Source organism: Thalassophryne amazonica, chromosome 21 (assembly GCF_902500255.1).
Source record: "Thalassophryne amazonica chromosome 21, fThaAma1.1, whole genome shotgun sequence".
Classification (NCBI taxonomy): domain Eukaryota; kingdom Metazoa; phylum Chordata; class Actinopteri; order Batrachoidiformes; family Batrachoididae; genus Thalassophryne; species Thalassophryne amazonica.
Window position 1 is genome coordinate 13,611,722 of NC_047123.1, and position 21,887 is coordinate 13,633,608.

A 21,887-nucleotide genomic window follows, 5' to 3' on the forward strand; every position below is an offset into this window, starting at 1 on the left:
TCCTCCAGAACGACATAATCAGGAAGCGATTGTAGCTCACAGCAGCTCCCATTGAAAATAACAGAGAGACAGCCTGTGATTCTCGCATGTTTACATAAGATAAACACAACAACAACATCTATAAACCAAGAGAATATATTCACGAGAGTTTTAGGCACAATTTAAAAAATTAGTTTTATGTTGCGATGTTAATGGTGTTGTCTGTGTGCAGTGGTTAAAGTGCAGCGTGATCAGAGCATCTCAATGCAGTTCTCAATGTTACTGAGATCTCGCAGCGCGGCGACCTCTCCAAAGTTTTGTGGGATTTCAAACGTAAATAGGGCAAATAGCCAACATTTATGTGTCGAGACAATACTGAGTGCATGTTTTACAATATAATAAAACGTGTGCACAACATCTTAAAACATGCGGACATCATAAAACGTGCGCACATTCTCTCCACATGCAAAACATTTTACGATGACACTTCCAGGGCTCTGTAAAAATGCCTGTTTTTACAAATAAAAAAATGGAATATTTTACAAAAACACATTTATCTGTAAACACCAACACACGACACACGTCACATTAACGTGTTGCTTTACATAATGAATGACTCAACCAATCAGTGTTTAGCAAAAGAGGCACATTTTACCCAGAATCCTTTGCGATCTGTCTGTGTTTGTTACAAAACCTCAGAATTTGTGCATTATTCAACATTAAAAGATATATGTTATATTTTAACTTTGTACAAATGACAGAATTGACAGTAATGGAGTTATTTTATCGGTATTAATGTTATTTATAAATCAAAACCATAAGTCAGCACTGCTTTATTTTCCAAGACCTCCGCCTGACCGGAGCATTGAGATTGGTAGACAGCTGGGTTTTATGGCTGCTCTCAGCTTACCTCTGTGCTGGAAGCCATGTAATAAACAAGAGCTTCCAGCAGGGGGCAAGATGTTCAAAGACAGAAGTGTGGGGTCATTGTTTGGGTTTGTTGTCTCTTTTGATGCTACCAGAAGCGATCATGGTGTTAAAACTCAAGTTCAGTTTATTAGTAGTTGCAAATGTACCAGAGACAATACTGGAATTTATCGGTTACTGGCTATCTGTAACTTCCGATACATTTTTGGGTGGTTTATCGTTTTATCTTTATCAAAGATAACTTTTCAGTTATCTGATTATCTGTTATCAAAGTTAATTGTTTGGTTATCTGTGCTCACCACTGATAATAACCTGTAATAACATAACCACATAAAGTCTTTTTGAAATATGATCTATGTTTAGTTGTCAAAACATGCCATATAAGGATGGTAATCCTCCTGATTAGATGCACTTACATCAGCAGTTCCTGGAGGTGATGTAACCATGGGCAGCGAATTACTGACAGGCTTTTTCTTCTCATTTTCTTCCACATCATCTTCCTCTCCCAGAGGATGAAATGGTGAAGAAGGGGCAAGGCTGGGGCACTGACCAATTTCAGCATTTTCAAAGGATACAGGCTGGGAGAAATCTGAGAGACTGGATGGAGAGGCAGATATGTTTGAAAGTTTAGAATACAAAATATCCATATCAGACTATCGCAGTCATGGGATTATCTGCTCTACCTTGTACAACTCCAAGACCTCTTACAACAGAAAGGCTGGTGTGTGTTTCAGTTAAATTTTAGATTTGGTGTACTAGACTTGAAATGAGGTGAGCTTCAGATTGAACAATGCAAATTGAAACACATAAACATAAGTTCTGAGTTTAAGAGAGAGCAGTTTCATCATAATCACTGTTGTGACTGCTTGTCATTAAAGTATGTGGTTAAAGTAGGATGGTGAACTGAAGCAGACTTATTTGGAACACGGCTACAGATGCAGAAGATCAAAGTGATTATTTTCTTCATGGTGTACACACACATGAAGCACAGAAAAAAAGAAGCTGTTCTATGTTTTCCTGATATGTGACAAACTCAAAAGCTGAATTTCTTGTTTTAACCATTTGTACAGTATGTGACATGTCTGAATAAAAGGGAAGTTGTACCGTTATTGTTAGATTTTTACTGTAACAAAGTCACATTGTCTTTTTTTACATATTCTTATTCAGAAATGTTGACCTTTTTTTGCATATTCTTTTTATTCAAGAATGTTGACATAAGCAAGAGTACAACGAGTAATGTACAAACACTGACATTTCCAATTTTTACCCATATATAGCCTGATCCCGTCAGATCTCAGAAGCTAAGCAGTGCGGCATCTGGTTAGTACTTGGATGGGAGACCTCTTTGGAACACCAGCGGTTGTGTGTGTTTCTCCAGGTGACACTGGAGTTGCATCAGGAAGGGCATCCAGCGTAAAACTTGTGTCAAGTACCAATGCAGAGCTATCCGCTGTGGCGACCTCGAACAAAAACGGAAGCAGCCGAATGGACAACAACATATATATACATATATATACATATATATATATATATATATATATATATATATATATATATATATATATGTGTGTGTGTGTGTGTGTGTGTGTGTGTGTGCATGTGTGTGTGTACATGCATGCACACACAATGAACTTGATTAACTTTACCACAGATCCTTTCCACCCTCCCACCTATTTGGAGGACACTCTTCTAGATTAGCAGACAGAGAATACTTGACACCTGACAATTGCAAGTCTGACAAACATAAAATCCATGAAGGTGGGAAAATAAATACAGAATAATAAAATAAAATAAATAAATAGTATTATTATATGGCTGCGATGCTACGCATGCGCTGATTGGCTGATTACTGGTCTGGTATTTTCCCATATCTGGACCGGTTACCATGACAATCGGTCCGCAATGCGTATTTTTATTACAAACCAGGAAGTTAAAAACACGATTAGAAAAACCAAGTCAGACATAAAGGTACTCCATAAATATCTAAGCAGCATCAGAACAAACACAGATTGAAAGCTTACCAGCTAACGACTGGACCATCTGTTAAAAAGTTCTTCATGGAGGTGAAGAAAGTGAATGAGCTCAACACTGTTAGCAGCTTTCATATTTGGGCAATACTGTAAGAGGTCTGCGTGTACTTACACCTCAGTCTGATATTTCCCCATACAGACCTCTCACTCTTTAATATATCCAGTGCTGTTACTGAGCAGACATACACAAAGAAGAAGGTTGTCACTAAATTACATTAGGCAGAACTTTGAGTCCTTCCAAATAAGTCAACACTCAGTCCCAGATGGAGAAGAATTTATCTCCAGAGTCTCTGAGTGAGTATTTTTTATCTTTTCCAACTGTATAAACTGCTTGAGGTCAGTCAATCACAGACACTTTTGGTGGATTTTGGATTTCCAATGTATAAGTATTCTTCTTTGTGCAAGCAACATTGTAAAAGCAATGATAATGTCATGTCTATTTGGTATTGTACAATGTCTTCTATCTATATCACTACATATGGCTGTTGCCGCACTGAGTTTCAAATTGATATTAAGCCCTTTTGAAAGCATTTTCAATCAATCAATTCAATCAATTTTATTTATATAGCGCCAAATCACAACAAACAGTTGCCCCAAGGCGCTATTCCATGTTTTCTTCTATGTCCTCTCCCACTTCATCCATTCAGTTCTACCCTATGTTTTTAATTATTCTTTTATCTCTTAACCACACCTAGACACATTCTCTTCCATTTCTTTTATCTGGCTTGGTAGTCAGATTTGCAAAACAATAGAGGATCCTTAGTTGTGCTACTCTATAATAATCCTTAAGGCAGGGGAGAGCTTGTACACCCCTCTTCTTTGTCAGTTGAAAAGTTTGAAATTGGAGCCTAGGTTTTTTCCTATGCCAAATGTATCATGACAATAATTTATCCCATTCATTAAATTGTCATTTATCTCAATTGGAAGGGTCTGAAACAAGTATAATATCCTCTGCAAAATACTCATCTTTACTGACTCAATTCTTGAGTCAAAACCTAATATTAGTATTGTATCAAATTCCATTTTGTTATGTCCTCTTTTAATTTTTGACTCAATTGGCTAAAGTTTAGAGCATAAAAATTTGTTAAATCTTTTGGTATAATTACAAGTAGGAATTTTATGTGTTCTTGATCCCACTTTAATTCGATATTAGAGTGTTATATGGCTGGGGGGGCCTGGCTGCCGGTTTGTTTGTCTTTTTGTTTTCCTCCCAGGTGGCGTGCATTTGGGACTGAGTGGCTGTGTTGCTGAGGCTGTCAGGACCTCACCCTGATCACCTGCGACTCGTCAGGACTCACAGCTGAGGTGCATCTGGATGGATTGGAGCATGTTGGCATTTAAGACTGGAGTGCACAGTGTGTATTTGCCAGAGACTCGACCTTGTGACCAGACGGGTGAGATCGTCGTCTCGGGAGCCATCTCATCAGCAGCGGATGCTGAGAAACGTCCAGGTTTGATGCACGGTCTGTGAAAGAGGAGGGGGTGAGGTCTCACGCTCGTCAGCACACTTCCTGAGGTACGTTGGATTTTGTGACTAACAGTTATACAGTCAGTAAATGTGGTGTCCCTCACACCTTATTGTATTGAGCTGTATGTTAGTCATGTATCAGCTTCCACTGCGGTGGAGTTTTGTGAACGGGATGTTCCATGCCTGCAGGTTGGGAAGCTGATCAGTAATCAAGCCAGGAAGTGTTTGCTGTTTGTACACCTTTAAGTGTTCTGTGTGTAGAGTGTGGACTCACATAATGGTTCCTTCTTTCACAGACTCGGTTGTTGCGGCCACCTGGGGGGTGTCGGCGGGGTCCTTGGGTCCGAAACAGCTTCTGGCTCCGGACCGTTAGCGCTGCTGGGAGCGCACCACGCCAGGCCGCACCTTTCTGTTATTACATTTTCACTGTTATGTATTAAATTCAGTTAGCCTTTGTACCGTGCTCTGCTTATTTCATACTGGGTCCTTCAAACGCTGGTCGGTTCTCCGAGCTGCGTCCGACACATAACATTAGAGTTTATGATCTGGCTTGGCTTGTACTGAAAACTTAACACTTTAGTCTTTTTAATATTCAATTTATACCCTGAGACAGAGCCAAAATCATCCAAGAATGACAATAATTTCAAAAAAGAACTCTCTGGGTTTGCCAAATAAATTATAACATCCTCCACAAATAATGAAATTTTATGTTGTTGATTAAACATTATTATACCTTCAATCTTGTCTTAATGTTTCAATAAAAATTGCAAAAAGTATTGGACAGTCCTGTCTTGTTCCTTTTTCTATGTCAAATGTGTTCAAAATGGCTCCATTATTTTTTTTTTCTTGCCCTTGGGTTTCTATACAATACCTGAATAGTTTTAATAACAGTCTGGCGAAAACCATACGTTGAAGTACTCTATATAAAAACTCCCCACTAACTCGATTAAAAGCTCAACATTGAGACTCAATAATACTGCCTGAGTTTTAGTTTTAACAATATGATCAATCGTGTGTAGTGTTTGGCTGATATTGTCTTGTGTCTGCCTTTGCTTGTTGAATCCCGTCTGATCTAGACTTATTATCTGCAGAAGGATATTTTCAATTCTTTGCCAGGAGATGATGGGCTAGTGGTTAAGCGTTGGACTTGAGACCAGAGGATCGTCGGTTCAAACCGCAGTCTGACCGGAAATCATTAAGGACCCTTGGGCAAGGTCCTTAATCCCCAATTTGCTCCCGGTGTGTAGTGAGCGCCTTCCATGGCAGCACCCTGACATCGGTATTTGAGTGTGTCTGTGTGAATGGGGGAATGTGAGGCATCATTGCAAAGTGCTTTGAGCTTCTGACACAGATACAAAATGAGGGTAAAGCGCTTGTAATCTTGGTTCAGTACACTTATCGGCCAATAGCTTCCACACTTCAGTTTATCTTTACCTTCTTTTGGTATCAGCGAAATCACCGCTTCTTTCCATGAGGGGAGAGTTATGCTGCATTCACACCCGGCGCGACCCGATGCCACAAATTCACGGCGGTCACGTGGCGACAAGCGCACCACCATCGCCCAGTGTGTCGCTCTGCTTTCGCTGTGAAAATTCGCCCCAGTGCCTCATCAAATAGGAGGAGCTTCCATTCTGCTCGCCGGCTCCGGCTGTCAGTCAAGTTAACATGACGGACCTTAATCACACGGAGCGAGTTGTTGTGGAAAGCTGACAAACGTCATGAGACGTTCCCAATTCGGGAAGTATATTAATTTGCTGCAGGAGCTGCGTCTGGATAACGACCACTTTCAGCGGTCCTTCCACCTCTGCAGGACCCAGTTTGAGGACCTCCTGTCTCGGTCACGCGCGCACATGTAAACAATTAATTCAATTCAATTTCAATTTACTTTCATTTATATAGTGCCAAATCACAACAGAGTTGCCTCAAAGCACTTCACACAGGTAAGGTCTAACCTTACCAACCCCAGAGCAACAGTGGTAAGGAAAAGCTCCCTCTGAGGAAGAAACCTCAAGCAGACCAGACTCAAATGGGTGACCAATTACTAATAAATTAATTAAAAAAGTAAAAAGCGTAAAACAAAACTGTACCAGTATGCTAGCCATATGAAAGGGAAAATAAGTGCGTCTTAAGTCTGGACTTGAAAGTCTCCACAGAATCTGACTGTTTTATTGACGCAGGGAGATCATTCCACAGAACAGGGGCACGATAAGAGAAAGCTCTGTGACCCGCAGACTTCTTATTCACCTTAGGGACACAAAGTAGTCCTCCACCCTGAGAACGTAAAGCCCGGGCCGGTACGTAAGGTTTAATTAGGTCAGCTAGGTAGGGAGGTGCCAGTCCATAAATAATTTTATAGGTTAGTAGCAGAACCTTAAAATCTGATCTCACTGGGACAGGAAGCCAGCAAAGCGATGCCAAAATAGGTGTAATGTGGTCGAACTTTCTGGTTCGTGTCAAAAGTCTGGCTGCAGCATTTTGAACCAACTGGAGACCGCTAATGCTGGACTGCGGTAAACCAGAAAATAGAACATTGCAGTAGTCCAATCTAGAAGAGACAAATGCATCAGGGTCTCGGCATCAGCCATAGACAGGATGGGACGAAACTTTTCTATATTTCGCAGGTGGAAGAAAGCAGTCCTAGTAATATTTCTAATGTGGAGGCCAAAGGACAACGAAGGATCAAAAATTACCCCAAGGTTCCTCACTTTGTCAGTGTGATGTATGACACACGATTAAAATTAAAAATAACAATTAAAAAAAAAAACTCAGCTACTTGCTGTGGTGCTCCTCACTCTTCCCCAAAAAACTCTGTCATAATTGTGTTGAGAAACTAGTCACCATTTGTTTTATTATACATCTGTGTAGTTAATAAGTAAAATAATCTTCATGGACGATTTGCGCGTGCACACGTAAAAAAAAAGAAAGAAACTCCGCTCCCCCTCCTGTGGGGCTGCTGCTCGCTCTTCCCCCAAAAACTCTGTCATAATTGTGTTTAGAAACCAGTCACCATTTGTTTTATTATACATCTGTGTAGTTAATAAGTAAAATAATCTCCACGGACGATTCGCTCGCGCGCATGTAAAGAAAAAAAAACTCCACTCCCCCTGCTGCGGGGCTGCTGCTTGCTCCAAAAACCTCTGTCATAATTGTGAAATAAAGGACAAAAGAGACATAAGTCCTGCTCACAGGCTGGCTACCAGAGACAGGACATGTTCACATCCAACTCAGTCAAACTACAGACATCTCCACATCACTACATATTCAGTCCCTGATTGGTCATCGCGGCGCGACAAGATGAAAAAGTTCAGATTTTTCAACCTGGGGAGGAGGGCAACGTGACGTGACACAAGGCAATATCATGCCACGAACGCGGCAATCGCTCAAAATCGCTTCACTCGCTTCGCTTCACTCGCTTCGCTTCATTCGCGTCCATTGCGTCGTGCTGCGTGACTTGGCGCCAAAACGTGTCCTTACATAGGGATTACATGGCAAACTGTCGCTGCTGTCGCTCGCATTGCGCCCGGTGTGAATGTGGCATTAGGCAGGTTTTATTGCATAGTTACATGTGGCCTTCATTATAGGGATCAAATGGTCTTCCCTTTCCATTTCCTGGATGGTTTACCATCACAGTGGTACATCACCCTGGTGCCTAATTGGGTTTGAAACGCAATATTGACATTTCAACTTCTTCATCTCTAATTTGACTCATAAGAAGTTTAGTTTGTTCATCCCTCACTTTTGATAGTTTTATTAGGTCAAAAAATGGCCTCCACCTTCAATTTATCTTTTTCGGGTTGTGTATACAAAGTTTTGAATAAAGTTTCAAATTATTGTTATCTTGCTTTTGTGTTACAGTGTGTGGAATTTGATATATGTCCCTTATTTGAAATATCTCAGCCAGCTGTTTTTTAATATGTCGGTGAGTAGTTTAGCCAATTTCCCCCCTGGGCGGGCCACCGACAATGACACATTGGTATATCCGTTGGTTCTGCATGTAAATTTTTTGCAATTATTATGAATGTGTTCTTAACATTGCCAGGAAGTGGAAAAATGTTGCTATTTTTTCTGTGGACCTTCAGTAACCTTGACAGCGTCAAAGCTGAAAGGTCATTTTTGAAAGGTCATTACTGTATTAATTACACTTTGTTACAGAGTCTGGAGTGTCAGAATGTTACATTGTGTTTTCTAAAGTGTTTCTGACAAATTTTAAAATCTGAACTAATGGTGTCTTCATTACAGTTCGGACATGTTCAGACCTTCTGACACGTATTTGTTTTATTCTTTTACTTCTGTTTTTATTTGTGTTTGAATTTTTTTTAATTCATTTTTAATTATTTATTCAATTTTATGTTGACTTGTTTTATGTAAGGCGCCTTGAGACGGCTTTTGCTGTGATTTGGCGCATTATAAGCTAATTAAATTAAATTAAATTAATTAAATTAAATTACAGAATGTCTGTTTATCCAGTTTATGATCATACAACTTTTTGTTGAACTTTACAGCCACGACCTATCCAAACCAACATATAATACTGAGATCTCACTTTCTTCTCTTCAGGAAGATGCAATGATGATCCACATCAGCTAACTTTTGCATGATAGTTAAGGCCTTAGATATAAGAAATACACATCAACATTCACCCTAAGCTGTCCTTAGTGAGTCAACAGCAATGCATGATCCAGAACAGCCAGCATGCCAACAGGGTGGCCGTGGCAAATGTCATAACACCCCTATCTGGGCAGCCTACAACTCTCTCTTGTCATCTGAAAAACCTTTGACAGAGGTTCGTGCCCTGCCTTTGATACCTACACCTGCCCATGAATGGCAAAAACACTAATCATAGTCCTGAAACAGACACAATAAATCAATTGCACGGTCATGGGACCTGACAGGAAGATGGTTATCACCTTGGACATACCTTATACAACCCCTGGCAAAAATTATGGAATCACCGGCCTCGGAGGATGTTCATTCAGTTGTTTAATTTTGTAGAAAAAAAGCAGATCACAGACATGACACAAAACTAAAGTCATTTCAAATGGCAACTTTCTGGCTTTAAGAAACACTATAAGAAATCAAGAAAAAAAGATTGTGGCAGTCAGTAACGGTTACTTTTTTAGACCAAGCAGAGGAAAAAAATATGGAATCACTCAATTCTGAGGAAAAAATTATGGAATCACCCTGTAAATTTTCATCCCCAAAACTAACACCTGCATCATATCAGATCTGCTCGTTAGTCTGCATCTAAAAAGGAGTGAACACACCTTGGAGAGCTGTTGCACCAAGTGGACTGACATGAATCATGGCTCCAACACGAGGTTGTTAAAGGCAAACATACTGGTAGACCAAGGAAGACATCAAAGCGTCAAGACAGAAAACTTAAAGCAATATGTCTCAAAAATCGAAAAATGTACAACAAAACAAATGAGGAACGAATGGGAGGAAACTGGAGTCAACGTCTGTGACCGAACTGTAAGAAACCGCCTAAAGGAAATGGGATTTACATACAGAAAAGCTAAACGAAAAGGCATTAACACCTAAACAGAAAAAAACAAGGTTACAATGGGCTAAGGAAAAGCAACTGTGGACTGGATGAAAGTCATATTCAGTGATGAATCTCGAATCTGCATTGGGCAAGGTGATGATGCTGGAACTTTTGTTTGGTGCCTTTCCAATGAGATTTATAAAGATGACTGCCTGAAGAGAACATGTAAATTTCCACAGTCATTGATGATATGACTGTGCATGTCAGGTAAAGGCACTGGGGAGATGGCTGTCATTACATCATCAATAAATGCACAAGTTTATGTTGATATTTTGGACAATTGAAAGGATGTTTGGGGATGATGAAATCATTTTTCAAGATGATAATGCATCTTGCCATAAAGCAAAAACTGCAAAAACATTCCTTGCAAAAAGACACATAGGGTCAATGTCAACGCATAGGGTCAATGTCAATGAGCAGATCTGATTTGATGCAGGTGTTAATTTGGGGGATGAAAATTTACAGGGTGATTCCATAATTTTTTCCTCAGAATTGAGTGATTCCATATTTTTTTCCTCTGCTTGGTCTAAAAAAGTAACCGTTACTGACTGCCACAATCTTTTTTTCTTGATTTCTTACAGTGTTTCTTAAAGCCAGAAAGTTGCCATTTGAAATGACTTTAGTTTTGTGTCATGTCTATGATCTGCTTTTTTTCTACAAAATTAAACAACTGAATGAACATCCTCTGAGGCCGGTGATTCCATAATTTTTGCCAGGGGTTGTATGAACAAGCCAAACAGCTTGAGAGGACAAGGGATGATCGCAAGGGCAAGTGGGTGCTGAGACTGGGTGAGATGCATACTGTGATGGCTGCATTGTGGGCAGCTGGGAATGCCATCAAAGACAGTGGGCTTGTCCATGCTTGGAGTGAAGCTGACATATATGGTCCAACCACAACAAGGCAGATCCTTGAAGCCAAGCACATGAAAAGAGCCAAGGAAGCACACATGACTACAGTCCAGGCCCTCTATGATCTCTACGTAGAATTCTTCCTAGATCATCCTTATATGAAGAGGCCATGTGTAGACGCAGCACAGCATCTTGACCAAAGTTGTGTTCAACACCTGCAACAACTTTGCATAATTTATAGGGTGTCTCAAAAATGTACCCAAAGTACTCTAAAATATGAATACAAGGAAGTTTGTTCTGCAAGCTTGTTCTGCAAGACATTAAAATCCTGCAAAAATGCCACAGTTGACCCTAATTCAGAGAACAAACATCGCTGAGTTCTGTACAACGCATGCTAAGGGCTGACTTGCATCTCTTTCCATACAAAATTTAGTCTCAGAGCGAACTAACTCCCCAGCAAACTGCAAGGAGACTTAAATTTGCCAGGTGGTTTCTGGAAAACTGTGTGTGTGTGTGTGTATATATATATATATATTACACACACACACACAAACACACACACTCTATTATTAAAGTTTTATAATACGATATATTATAAACTTTATATAATGCCTGAATAGATCCATGTAATTTCACTGGTGGTTTGTATGTCACGTGCCATGAATTATTTGTACCATTTGTCATTGTATTCCATTCACAGTAAGGCTATTTTGCATGTAATTTTGGCACTGTTGGATTCGTGCTACTGCAAGCAGAGACCACGCGCGGAGCCGCCGCTTTCCTTAAAAATTAACATGGCTCCTGCCATGTTAATTTTTATTTTATTTATTGACGCTGCTCATTCTTCTAACACACACACACACACACACACACACACACACACACACACACACACACACACACACACACACACACACACACACACACACACACACACACACAAAACAATCCAGTACACCATAAGACATCTGAAGGCATTTGCAGTATTCAGTATGCAATTTTTTGCTGGAATGAGAAACCGATTTTTTTTTTTTCTGTGTTAAAATCCCAGCTGCAGTAGTTTCTGTAATGGTCAAACCAGCCAGTATTGCACTAATACTCTATCCATGTTCAAAGTCAATTAAATCATATTTCTTCCTCAATTTCAATGGTGATTATATTGGATTTTATATCATCAGATCCTTATAAATTTTTTATGTAATGTTAGTGACTCATAGGATATTTGCAGGTAATGAAGAACTGAATAAAAAAAGAATACTAAAATGACCAGTGAGTGCATATTGTCTAGATAGATCTTACATACATAGAGTTGAACATGAGGTTCCATATGCATCCTTGGAATGGGACAATGACTCTGTTTGTTGTCTGCCCTAGTTCTCCAGGAGTGCCACCGAGGAAGAGCCGCTGCAAGTTCATTGGCTGGTCATTGGGAAGCGCTGCTTCCCTCTTGGCCTCTTCATCTATCTGCACTGCAATGGTTCTGGTTAAAACAAGCACACAAAACAAACAAGAACAAAACATAAAACAAAACAAAACATCGAAATATGAAAGAATAACTTCATTCTTTACAACTAGGTATTAAACAGCCCATGAGGCTAGACTACAGGTGAACCCCGTTAACTCACACGTGAATGCATAAAGCCCTGGTCACACCGAATAATGAACAATGAATAATGAGCAACGTAAGCGTGTTTTTTTGGTACAAGTGGTGTTATTCAAGAAATGCAGGAGAATAGTGGCTCTTAGAGGCAGAATATTTGGCTACCGAGGCTCATCTCTGAGCGTGGCACTAATTTCAAGAAGTTCAAAATTTAGCAACAACAGCGTGGGGCAGTTTGTGCACGAGGTACTACAGTATGAGGGCAAACAAGGATTTTAGAGGCATGTTAGTGGTAAGGATGAGACTGTTAGAAGCCCATTATCCGAGTACCTGGCAGGACAGGACAGTCTATTTTGGACACGCTATTTTGGCTCTGCACTCCTGCGCACTTCATTGCCATTCTCTATGAAATGTGGAGTTGCATTAGAAAGAGCATCTGGTGTAAAACTTGCATGCAGATCCACCTTGAATCTGCTTTGGCAACCCTGAGTGAAAACAAGGGAGAAGCTGAAGGGACTTACTATTTTCTATACACCATTTAACAAAAAAGTCAAGTGCAATTACCACAACCACACTTTGAGCATTTAACTCTCTCCACCATTGCGAGAGAGAGAGAGAGAGAGAGAGAGAGAGAGAGAGAGAGAGAGAGAGAGAGAGAGAGAGAGAGAGAGAGAGAGCGCTTCTGGCATGCAGACTCAGAGAGATGGAGAGACAAGGTGCTCAGTACTCCATGTGCTCACACTCACAGTGAGAGAGAAAAATAGACATAAATAAGCAAACTGCTCATTGGTCCACATGCAAAGCAAGTGAAACACAACAAAAATATTAAATTTCCTTTATTTCTCCATTATATCCATATTTCTAAAGGTGGTACTGACATGAAATTTTCACCAGATGTCGGTAACAACCAAAGTAATCCACACATACAAAGAAATCAAACCACAAATGTCTATAAATTAAGTTATATGTAATGAGATGGAATGACACAGACAGTAAGTATTGAGCACACTTACTGAAATTTATTTAATACTTCGTACAAAAGCCTGTTTGGAGAAATTAGTCACATGCCTTGCTCAGGAGTGATTTTGGCCCATTTTTCCACACAAACAGTCTTCAAATCTTCAAGGTGTCTATGAACGCTGATTTCAGTTCTTTCCATAAATTTTTATTGGATTCAAGTCAGGTGATTGGCTGGACATTCTAACAACTTTATTTTCATTCTCTGAAACCAACTGATTTTCCTTGGCTGTGTGTTTGGGATCATTGTCTTACCCTCTTTTCATCTAAATCATCCTGATAGATAGCAGATTTTTTATCAAGAATGTCTTGGTACATTTTTTTCATTCATCTTTCCTTCAATTATATTACATTTGCCAGTGCTGCATCTTGAAAAACAGCCCCACACCATGATGTTCTCAACTCCAAACTTTATAGTTGGTGTGGTGTTGTTGGAGCCATTTGGCGCTCCCAGGATCACAGGGATTATATCCAGTGGTGGGCACTGTTCAGCTAATCCACTAACCGATTATTATCGACGCTAATGTTTTTGTTAGCAGATTAGCTGTTCAGATACGTTTTAAAACCATCATCAGACCTGTTCGATGACACCTGTTCACTCAATCAATCACACTCCAACCTGTCCACCATAGCCAAGACCAAAGAGCTGTCTAAGGACACCAGGGACAAAAGTGTAGACCTGCACAAGGCTGGGATGGACTACAGGACAACAGGCAAGCAGCTTGGTAGAAGACAACAACTGTTATGATTATTTATTAGAAAGTGGAAGAAACACAAGGTGACTGTCAATCTCCCTCGGTCTGTGATTCCATGCAAGATCTCACTTTGTGGGGTAAGGATGATTCTGAGAAAGCTCAGAATAATACAGGAGGACCTGGTCAATGACCTGAAAAGAGCTGGGACCATAGTCACAAAGATTACATTAGTAACACATGATGCTGTCATGGTTTAAAATCCTGCAGGGCAGCAAGGTCCCCCTGCTCAAGCCAGCACATGTCAAATCATTGATCTGACAGGTTTGGTCATACAGTGTGTGGTGTGCAGCAAAACAGTAAAAACAACACACACCACACAAACATTTCCAGGTCAGACAGGAAATCTTGCAAAATTTCTCGAGATTACAAGTGACTTCAGAGCAAACAAATGGAGATAGTTTGTGGACTATTTACAACAGAGGGGGAAAAAAGGTACAAAAAGAAAAGGCATTCTTTAAAGTAGTGGAGACAGCGTGACCACCAGACTTTCTGGTAAGCCGTTTTGATTTTAGATTTCGCTCCGTGAGTCTGTGACCTCACTTTCTGATTGGCTGCGTCCTTTCGAGCAGATCAGAGTGCTCTTAACACACCACACATGACAGAAATATCTCGTAAGATTATCTTTAGTGTCATCATGATTGGCGGGGTGTCCTTAACATTATCCTGCTGTGTGAACCAGGCTCCGTTGTTACGATGCATCACAGAGCGACTGATTGACCTGTTGTGACATCACATGGAGTCGCTAACCAATCGGATATTATGATGCCTCACGGAGCAACTGACTGATTCATTGTTATGATGCCTCGCAGAGCGACTTATTGATCCGTCATTATGATGCCTCACGGAGCGACTGATTGATCCGTTGTGACACTGCACGGAGCGACAAACCGATCGGATGTTATGACACCGCACGGAGTGACTGATTGATTCGCTGTTAGGACACCGCACAGAGCCACTAACCGAATGGATGTTATGACACTGCATGATGCAACTGATTGATGCATTGTTATGATACTGCACAGAGCGACTAACTGATCAGATGTTATGACACCTCACGGAGTGACTGATTGATTAGTTGTTATGACACCACACGGAGCGATTGATTGAGTCGTTGTTATGACACTGCACGGAACGACTAACTGATCGGATGCTATGAGCCTCATAGAGCGATTGATTGGTGCGTTATTATGACACCCCACCACAAAGTTCAATGACCAAAATGCCAACATTCTGGGCACAATTAACAATTTCAATTTCAATTTATTTTCATTTATAAAGTGCAAAATCACAACAGAGTTGCCTCAAGGCGCTTCACACAAGTAAGGTCCAACCTTACTAACCCCCAGAGCAGCAGTGGTAAGGAAATACTCCCTCTGAGGAAGAAACCTCAACCACACCAGACTCAAAGGGGTGACCCTCTGCTTGGGCCATGCTACAAACATAAATTACAGAAAATTCACAAAACGAATATACAGGAAATGCTGTTAGTGCACAGGACAGGACGGTCTCCAGCACAAATACCACACCCATCTGTGGATGGAGCTGCACCTTAAACAGAGAGAAAAAACAGAATCAGGCATCAGAAAGACAAGAAACACAGTATAATTTGTCAGCATTAAACAACAAGAAAAACAGGAAATTTTAAGGTGATCGCCGGCCACAAAAACTTGGAGGTAATGGTCTCGTGGTTAAGGCATTGGGCTTGAGACCAGAAGATCCTCGGTTCAAATCCCAGCCTGACTTGAAAATCACTAAGGGCCCTTGGGCAAGGTCTTTATAATTCCCTATTTCTCCCGGTGTGTAGTGAGCACCTTGTATGGCAGCACCCTCACATCAGGGTGAATGTGAGGCTTTATTTGTAAAGCGCTTTGAGCATCTGATGCAGATGGAAAAGCATGGTATAAATGCAGTCCATTTACCATTTAAAATACTAAAAGACCCAGAATTTAGGTAAAGTTGGGGCCGCGGTACGCTCCATTTCCTAATAAGCATAGAACTATACTATGCCAGTATTCTAGCCATACGAAAGGGAGATCATTCCACAGAACAGGTGCACAATAAGAAAAAGCTCTATCACCCACAGACTTCCTATTCACCCTAGGACACAAAGTAGTCTTGTACTCTGAGAACGCAAAGCCTGGGCCGGTACGTAAGGTTTAATTAGGTCAGCTAGGTAGGGAGGTGCCAGTCCGTGAACAATTTTATGGACTAGTAGCAGAACCTTAAAATCTGATCTCACTGGGACAGGAAGCCAGTGAAGGGATGACAAAATGGGTGTAATGTGGTCAAACTTTGTGCTTCATGTCAAAACTTTGGCAGCAGCATTTTAAACCAATTGGAGACCTCTAATGCTGGACTGCGGTAAAGCAGAAAATAGAATATTGCAGTGGTCTAGAACAGACAAACGCATGAATCAGAGTCTCAGCATCAGCCATAGACAGCATGGGACAAATCTTCGCTATATTTCACAGGTGGAAGGATCAAAAATGACCGCAAGGTTCCTCAGTTTGTCAGTGTGATGTATGACACATGAGCCTAGGCTAAGCGTTAACTAGTCAAATTGATGCCGCTGTCTCACTGGACCAAGAACCATTATTTCAGTCTTATCAGAGTTTAAAAGTAGGAAGTTTCTAGACATCCAACTTCTCACTGATGCAAGGCAATCTTCTAAGGATTTTATGTGGATGAGATAACCAGCAGTTATCTGCATGTATAACTGAGTATCATCAGCATAGCAGTCAAATGTAATCCCAGTATGTACCCAAGGGGTGCTATATAAAGGGAGAAAAGCAGGGGCCCTAAGATGAACCCCAGTGGAACCCCAAATTTCATGTCACTAAGGTTTGAGGTTGTGTTACTGTACAAAACACAGTGAAACAACTGGTCAAGTATGACATCAACATGCATGGGCCCTCCCAGTAATACCAAAATGATTTTCCAGCCTATCAAGTAGAATATGATGATCCACGGTATCAAATGCAGCACTGAGATCTTAGAGCACAAGAACCATAGTGGTGCCCAAATCCATTGTAAGCAGAAGATCATTCACCACTTTAGTGAGAGCCGTCTCTGTGGAATGATATTTTCTAAAAGCAAATTGCAGTGGTTCAAAGAGATTACTCTCAGTAAGATAGTCCACGAGCTGCCGTGACACCACTTTTTCCAAAATTTTAGAGCAAAATGATAGATTTGATATCGGTCGATAGTTTTTCAATACACTAGCATCACAATTAGGTTTCTTAAGTAATGGTTTAATCACTGCAGATCTGAAACATTTCGGAACAGATCCAGAAGTTAAAGAAAGATTAATAATTTCAAGTACAGTCGGCCCAAGAGTGGGCCACAGGTCCTTAAACAGTTTTGTTGGAATAGGATCAAATAAACAGGTTGTGCTTTTTGTTGACATTACAAGTTTTGTCAGCATGCCTAGAGAGATACTCTCAAATTCTGTAAATCTTGGTAATACCTCAGTAATGGAGCCCACCTCAATAGTAGGGTGTAGTGGCTGGGTTAAGGCATGCTGAGATATGTTTAACCTAATGTCTTCTATTTTCTTCTCAAAGTAATCCAGAAAATCTTGTGCTGTAAAAGGAGAGCGAACTACAGGTGGTTGTCCATGAATAAGTTTTGCCACCGTGTCAAACAAGAACTTTGAGTTATGCTTGTTTTTGTTGATCAAATCAGAGTAATAGGTCTGCTTTGTAGCCAGTAATGCATGCGCATGCATGTCTAACATAGTCTAACAGTCTAATTAACATGTTTTCACTATTATTTGATTTCTCTGTGCGACTGACCGTTATTCAAGCATTCAAAAAGCCATTCCCATCGCCACACAATTCCAACCACACGCGAGAAAGGTTTTTGACAGTTCTTGTTATTGAAATAAACTGCGTCTCCCTAAAGAGATAGAGTTGTGATGTCATCACACATGCGCTTAGGCGCTGTCTAGCGGGATCTTGAAAATCCTCCATTACAATTTAACAGACCTACAAATGCCATTTTTTTACAAATAAAAAAAAAGACATTTTATAAAAGCACATATATTTGTAAACACCAACACACGTTACATTGATTCACTTGTGTTCGTTTTTACATAGAATGAATTAGTCAACCAATCAGTATGACCGGAGGCTAATTTTACCCATAATCCCTTTGGGCATCTGTGTGTTAATGTTCAAATCTTCAGAATTAGTGGATTATTTTAAAATAAACAGATAGGTGTTAAATATCACTTTGTACATTTTAAGAGTTTGCATTAATGTAGTTATTCTATCTGGATTAATTTGATTTATAAATTAAAACGATAAGACAAACCTGCTTTCCATTTCAAGACCTCTACCTCATGGCTGGACCACTTGTATGCTATCAAGGTAAATGATACTTCTCTACAGCAGTGGGCAGAGCGCACAAAGACAGAAGTGCTGGCTCATTGGCTGTGTTTGCATTTGTGATCGCCTTTGATCCTATTAGAAGCTTTGGCAGTGTTTCAACTTAAAATCAGCTTGTTAGTAGCTGACAACCGGGAGACAAAATTGAAAGTTATCGGTGAGTTGCACCTTCCGGTAAGTTTTTAGGCAGTTTATTGGTTTTGCATTATAAAAGATAACTTTTCAGTTAGCTGATTGAAGCTAACTTTTTGGTTAGCTGTACCACCACTGATTATATCACAGGCTGCAGTCTGGCTGGTGGGCACGTACAGTGGGAGATGCATCTGGAGCTGTTATAAAATTTTATTTATATTGTAATGGCTTTGTAAAACAGTTGCATTGTCATTCCTGCTAATGAGTTAGATGATGTATCTGTCATAATGTGTTTATTACAGCTGTGACACCAGATGTACTGTGCTGTGCCGTGCCAAGCCACTGAGATGCACTGACTCGCTGTGGCACAGCACAGTGTATCTGCACGTGATGTTACAGCTATAATGCACATAATATTGCAGATACATCATCTAACTCATAGGAGGGAATGGCAATGTATATCATGCTTATGAAACAGTACTGTTGTTCCACACAAACAAATTACGCACTACGTGTAGGGCACCATGCTGCTTGGGGGCACCACAAAAACCATGCTTGTGAAAAATCATCCTAATAGGCTACTCATAACGGTATATCTAAATTTGTGTAAAGCATGTGAATTGGCATAAGCAAAAGTAATCGGAGGAGGAGGCACACAGGCAGGAAGCGGCATGGGCAGCCTCTGTGCGTGTGTCACCACCTGCATCACAGCAGACAGTTTTCTACTGATAATAAAGGTTGCCGTGGCCTGCGAGTCTCGGTGCTGTGCTATAGACAAGAGGAGAGTCCACAGTGCGGGGCTCTCCTTTTGTCTTATCCCAGCCTGGGAGATCCGTGCACACAGACTGATTGAGTGTGCAGGTAAACGATCCAGACTGTGCACCGGAATCACTGTTGCCACATCGGAATGTTGGCAGTTTTTTAAAAAAGAAGAAAACTGCGCTGTTCCCGTCTTTAACATTTTAGGAGAGCAAAAGTGAGGGTTTTTTCTGCTGTTTTCATGTAAGAACTTGAATCTAGCAGATCCAGAGTGTGTGCTTTTTTAAGTCAATGCATCACTTTAATAGTTTCTAGTGCAATCTCCCCCGGATCATTTTTGGAATCATGTTTTCTGGAATTTGGCAACAGAGAGCTGAATGATCCTCTATTTACAACCAGGGCTCTGAAACACTTGATGCTTTAAATTCCACATGCAATTAAATTCCCACTTATGCTCACTGATGTTAAATAAGCCTTAAATGACGTGTAATTGAACATTTTATTTCAAAATCATAATTTAGATCGTGCTAAATGTTTTAGTTCTGTATGCCATGTTTAATGCTGCAGCTGCTGATTCTTTTCATTATTCCTCTGGTTTTATTCAGAATTAATTTAGTGTGTAAAATGTCAAATATTTGTGAAATTTTACATTGATTTTATGATGTTTCATCCATGAAATGGGCCAAAAATATAAAGAGGATTGAATTGACAATGATCTAAATGGGAGAAAAGCACAAAATCCTGTGTTAAAAGCTGAAACATGAAAAAAGTTTAACTTTTTTTTCTGAGAGGAGTTTAATTAACTACAGACTGTAGTTATTAATTGCATTTTTACATAATGGTGGTGGTATTTATTTATTTATTTTATTTATATTATTTATTTGTCAGGATTTGAGTTTTGTCTGCTTTTCTTTCCTTGCTTTGATTTATTTATTTTTTTTCCTTTTTTTTTCCTGTTGCTTTGTTTTATTTTTTCTTGCTGGGGTTTTTCCTGCTTGAGTCTGTCTGTCCCTTTCTCTCTTGTCTGTCTGTGCTGGCTCTTGGTGGTGGGTGTTTCCCTCTCTCTGGCCACACCCTCTTTCTGCTGCATTCCACGCACACCTGCTCCTGATCTGCACCTCATCACCTGGGTGTATTTATGCTCTTCATTTTGCCTTACTCCCTCGCCAGATTGATATGACTAGTGCCTTCACTCCTGCTCTGTTTTGTGTATTCTCGACCTGCTTGCCTCACGTGTGTTATGACTACTTGCCTGTATCCTCGACCATGCTTTTGCCTGATGTTTTTGGTGTTGTTACTCTTGTTGGACTGCCTTACTGTGTACTGGACCCCGTTTACTGCTTCAGTAAACTGCTTTAATTTACAGACCTTGTTGTCTGAGTCCTGCATTTGTGTCCAGCCTAACCTGTCAACCAGACCTGATATTATTTACAGCCATTTTCAAAACATTATAAATTATTATTAGAATAATAACTCAATATTAATATTGAGTATTGAGAAGTTATTTTGGAAATAAAGAGAACTGTACTGACAAATTCTGAATTATTGTTCATTGCGGGCGGGAGCACCACAAAGCATTTGTGCTTAGGACATCCAAATGGCTAGCACCAGCCCTGTTATGATAGATGTAACACCTCGTTCAGATGAGCCGCGCCACACTGAAGCACTGTGACACAATGACCTGCAGTGACACAAAGTGTTTTCGGGTTGACTGCGCAATGTCCATGTCCAGTTCACAAAATGACTTTGCACATTAAAATACGGGGTGCGCAAAGCAAGCTGTCTAGCAGCTCCGTGCTACATTCAGCACATGCCAGCAGGATTTGACATGTCTTAACATTTCGACATCCCCTTGAAAGTGATCAAATGTTTCGAATGCTATTTACACACGTGACAGTATTTAGAATGCAGTCAGAATGCAGTTAGAGTCCACTTTGACTGCAGGACTATATTTTTCCAACTCGACTGCACCTTGAATGTTTTGAACATGAGCTAAACATTCGGGCAAGCCACAAGAAATTACCCAAATGTTTGGTGCATACTCAGATTGCAGTTGGAGTTTTTCAAATGCATCTCCACTGTTCTGGAATGTATGTTGAATTTTCATTCAGCCAACATTTGGGCTCATTCAGCCTCTAGTGCGAGTATAAGCGAGCTTCAACATGATTTTTCTTTAGCAATGAAGACTTGCGTGCTGAGTGTGTATTCAGGCCATGGTGCATCACTTAGGGCCCCTTCACACATTACATGATTTAAGCAAACTAGCGCACGAAGGAGGAATTGCATGCCATTCATGAAAAATTGGAGCTGCCTCCAACACCTCGTACACATGTCGCTACAACTATTTGCGAACACCAGTGGCTGAAAGACAGAGAATGCTCTGTGAAAGCCCATTCGATCCCTCTCGCGGCAGGTGTTGGCCAAATTCCAGGTAACAC

The 21,887-nt window shown here is 40.4% G+C and overlaps 1 protein-coding gene across 5 annotated transcripts in view; it reads right to left on the minus strand.

The window, feature by feature from the left end:
• lama2 (laminin, alpha 2) overlaps nucleotides 1-21,887 on the minus strand; it is a 780,279-nt gene that overhangs the window by 91,247 nt on the left and 667,145 nt on the right. For 4 of the 5 annotated variants that reach the window (XM_034162644.1, XM_034162643.1, XM_034162642.1 and 1 more), the window contains 2 exons: nucleotides 12,102-12,278; nucleotides 1,323-1,503 (listed from right to left, as the gene is read on the minus strand). In XM_034162644.1, coding sequence (XP_034018535.1) covers nucleotides 1,323-1,503; nucleotides 12,102-12,278 — 358 coding nt within the window. Of the gene's footprint in view, nucleotides 1-869; nucleotides 875-1,322; nucleotides 1,504-12,101; nucleotides 12,279-21,887 lie in introns of all 5 variants that reach the window. The other variant, XR_004558560.1, reaches the window with a different exon arrangement.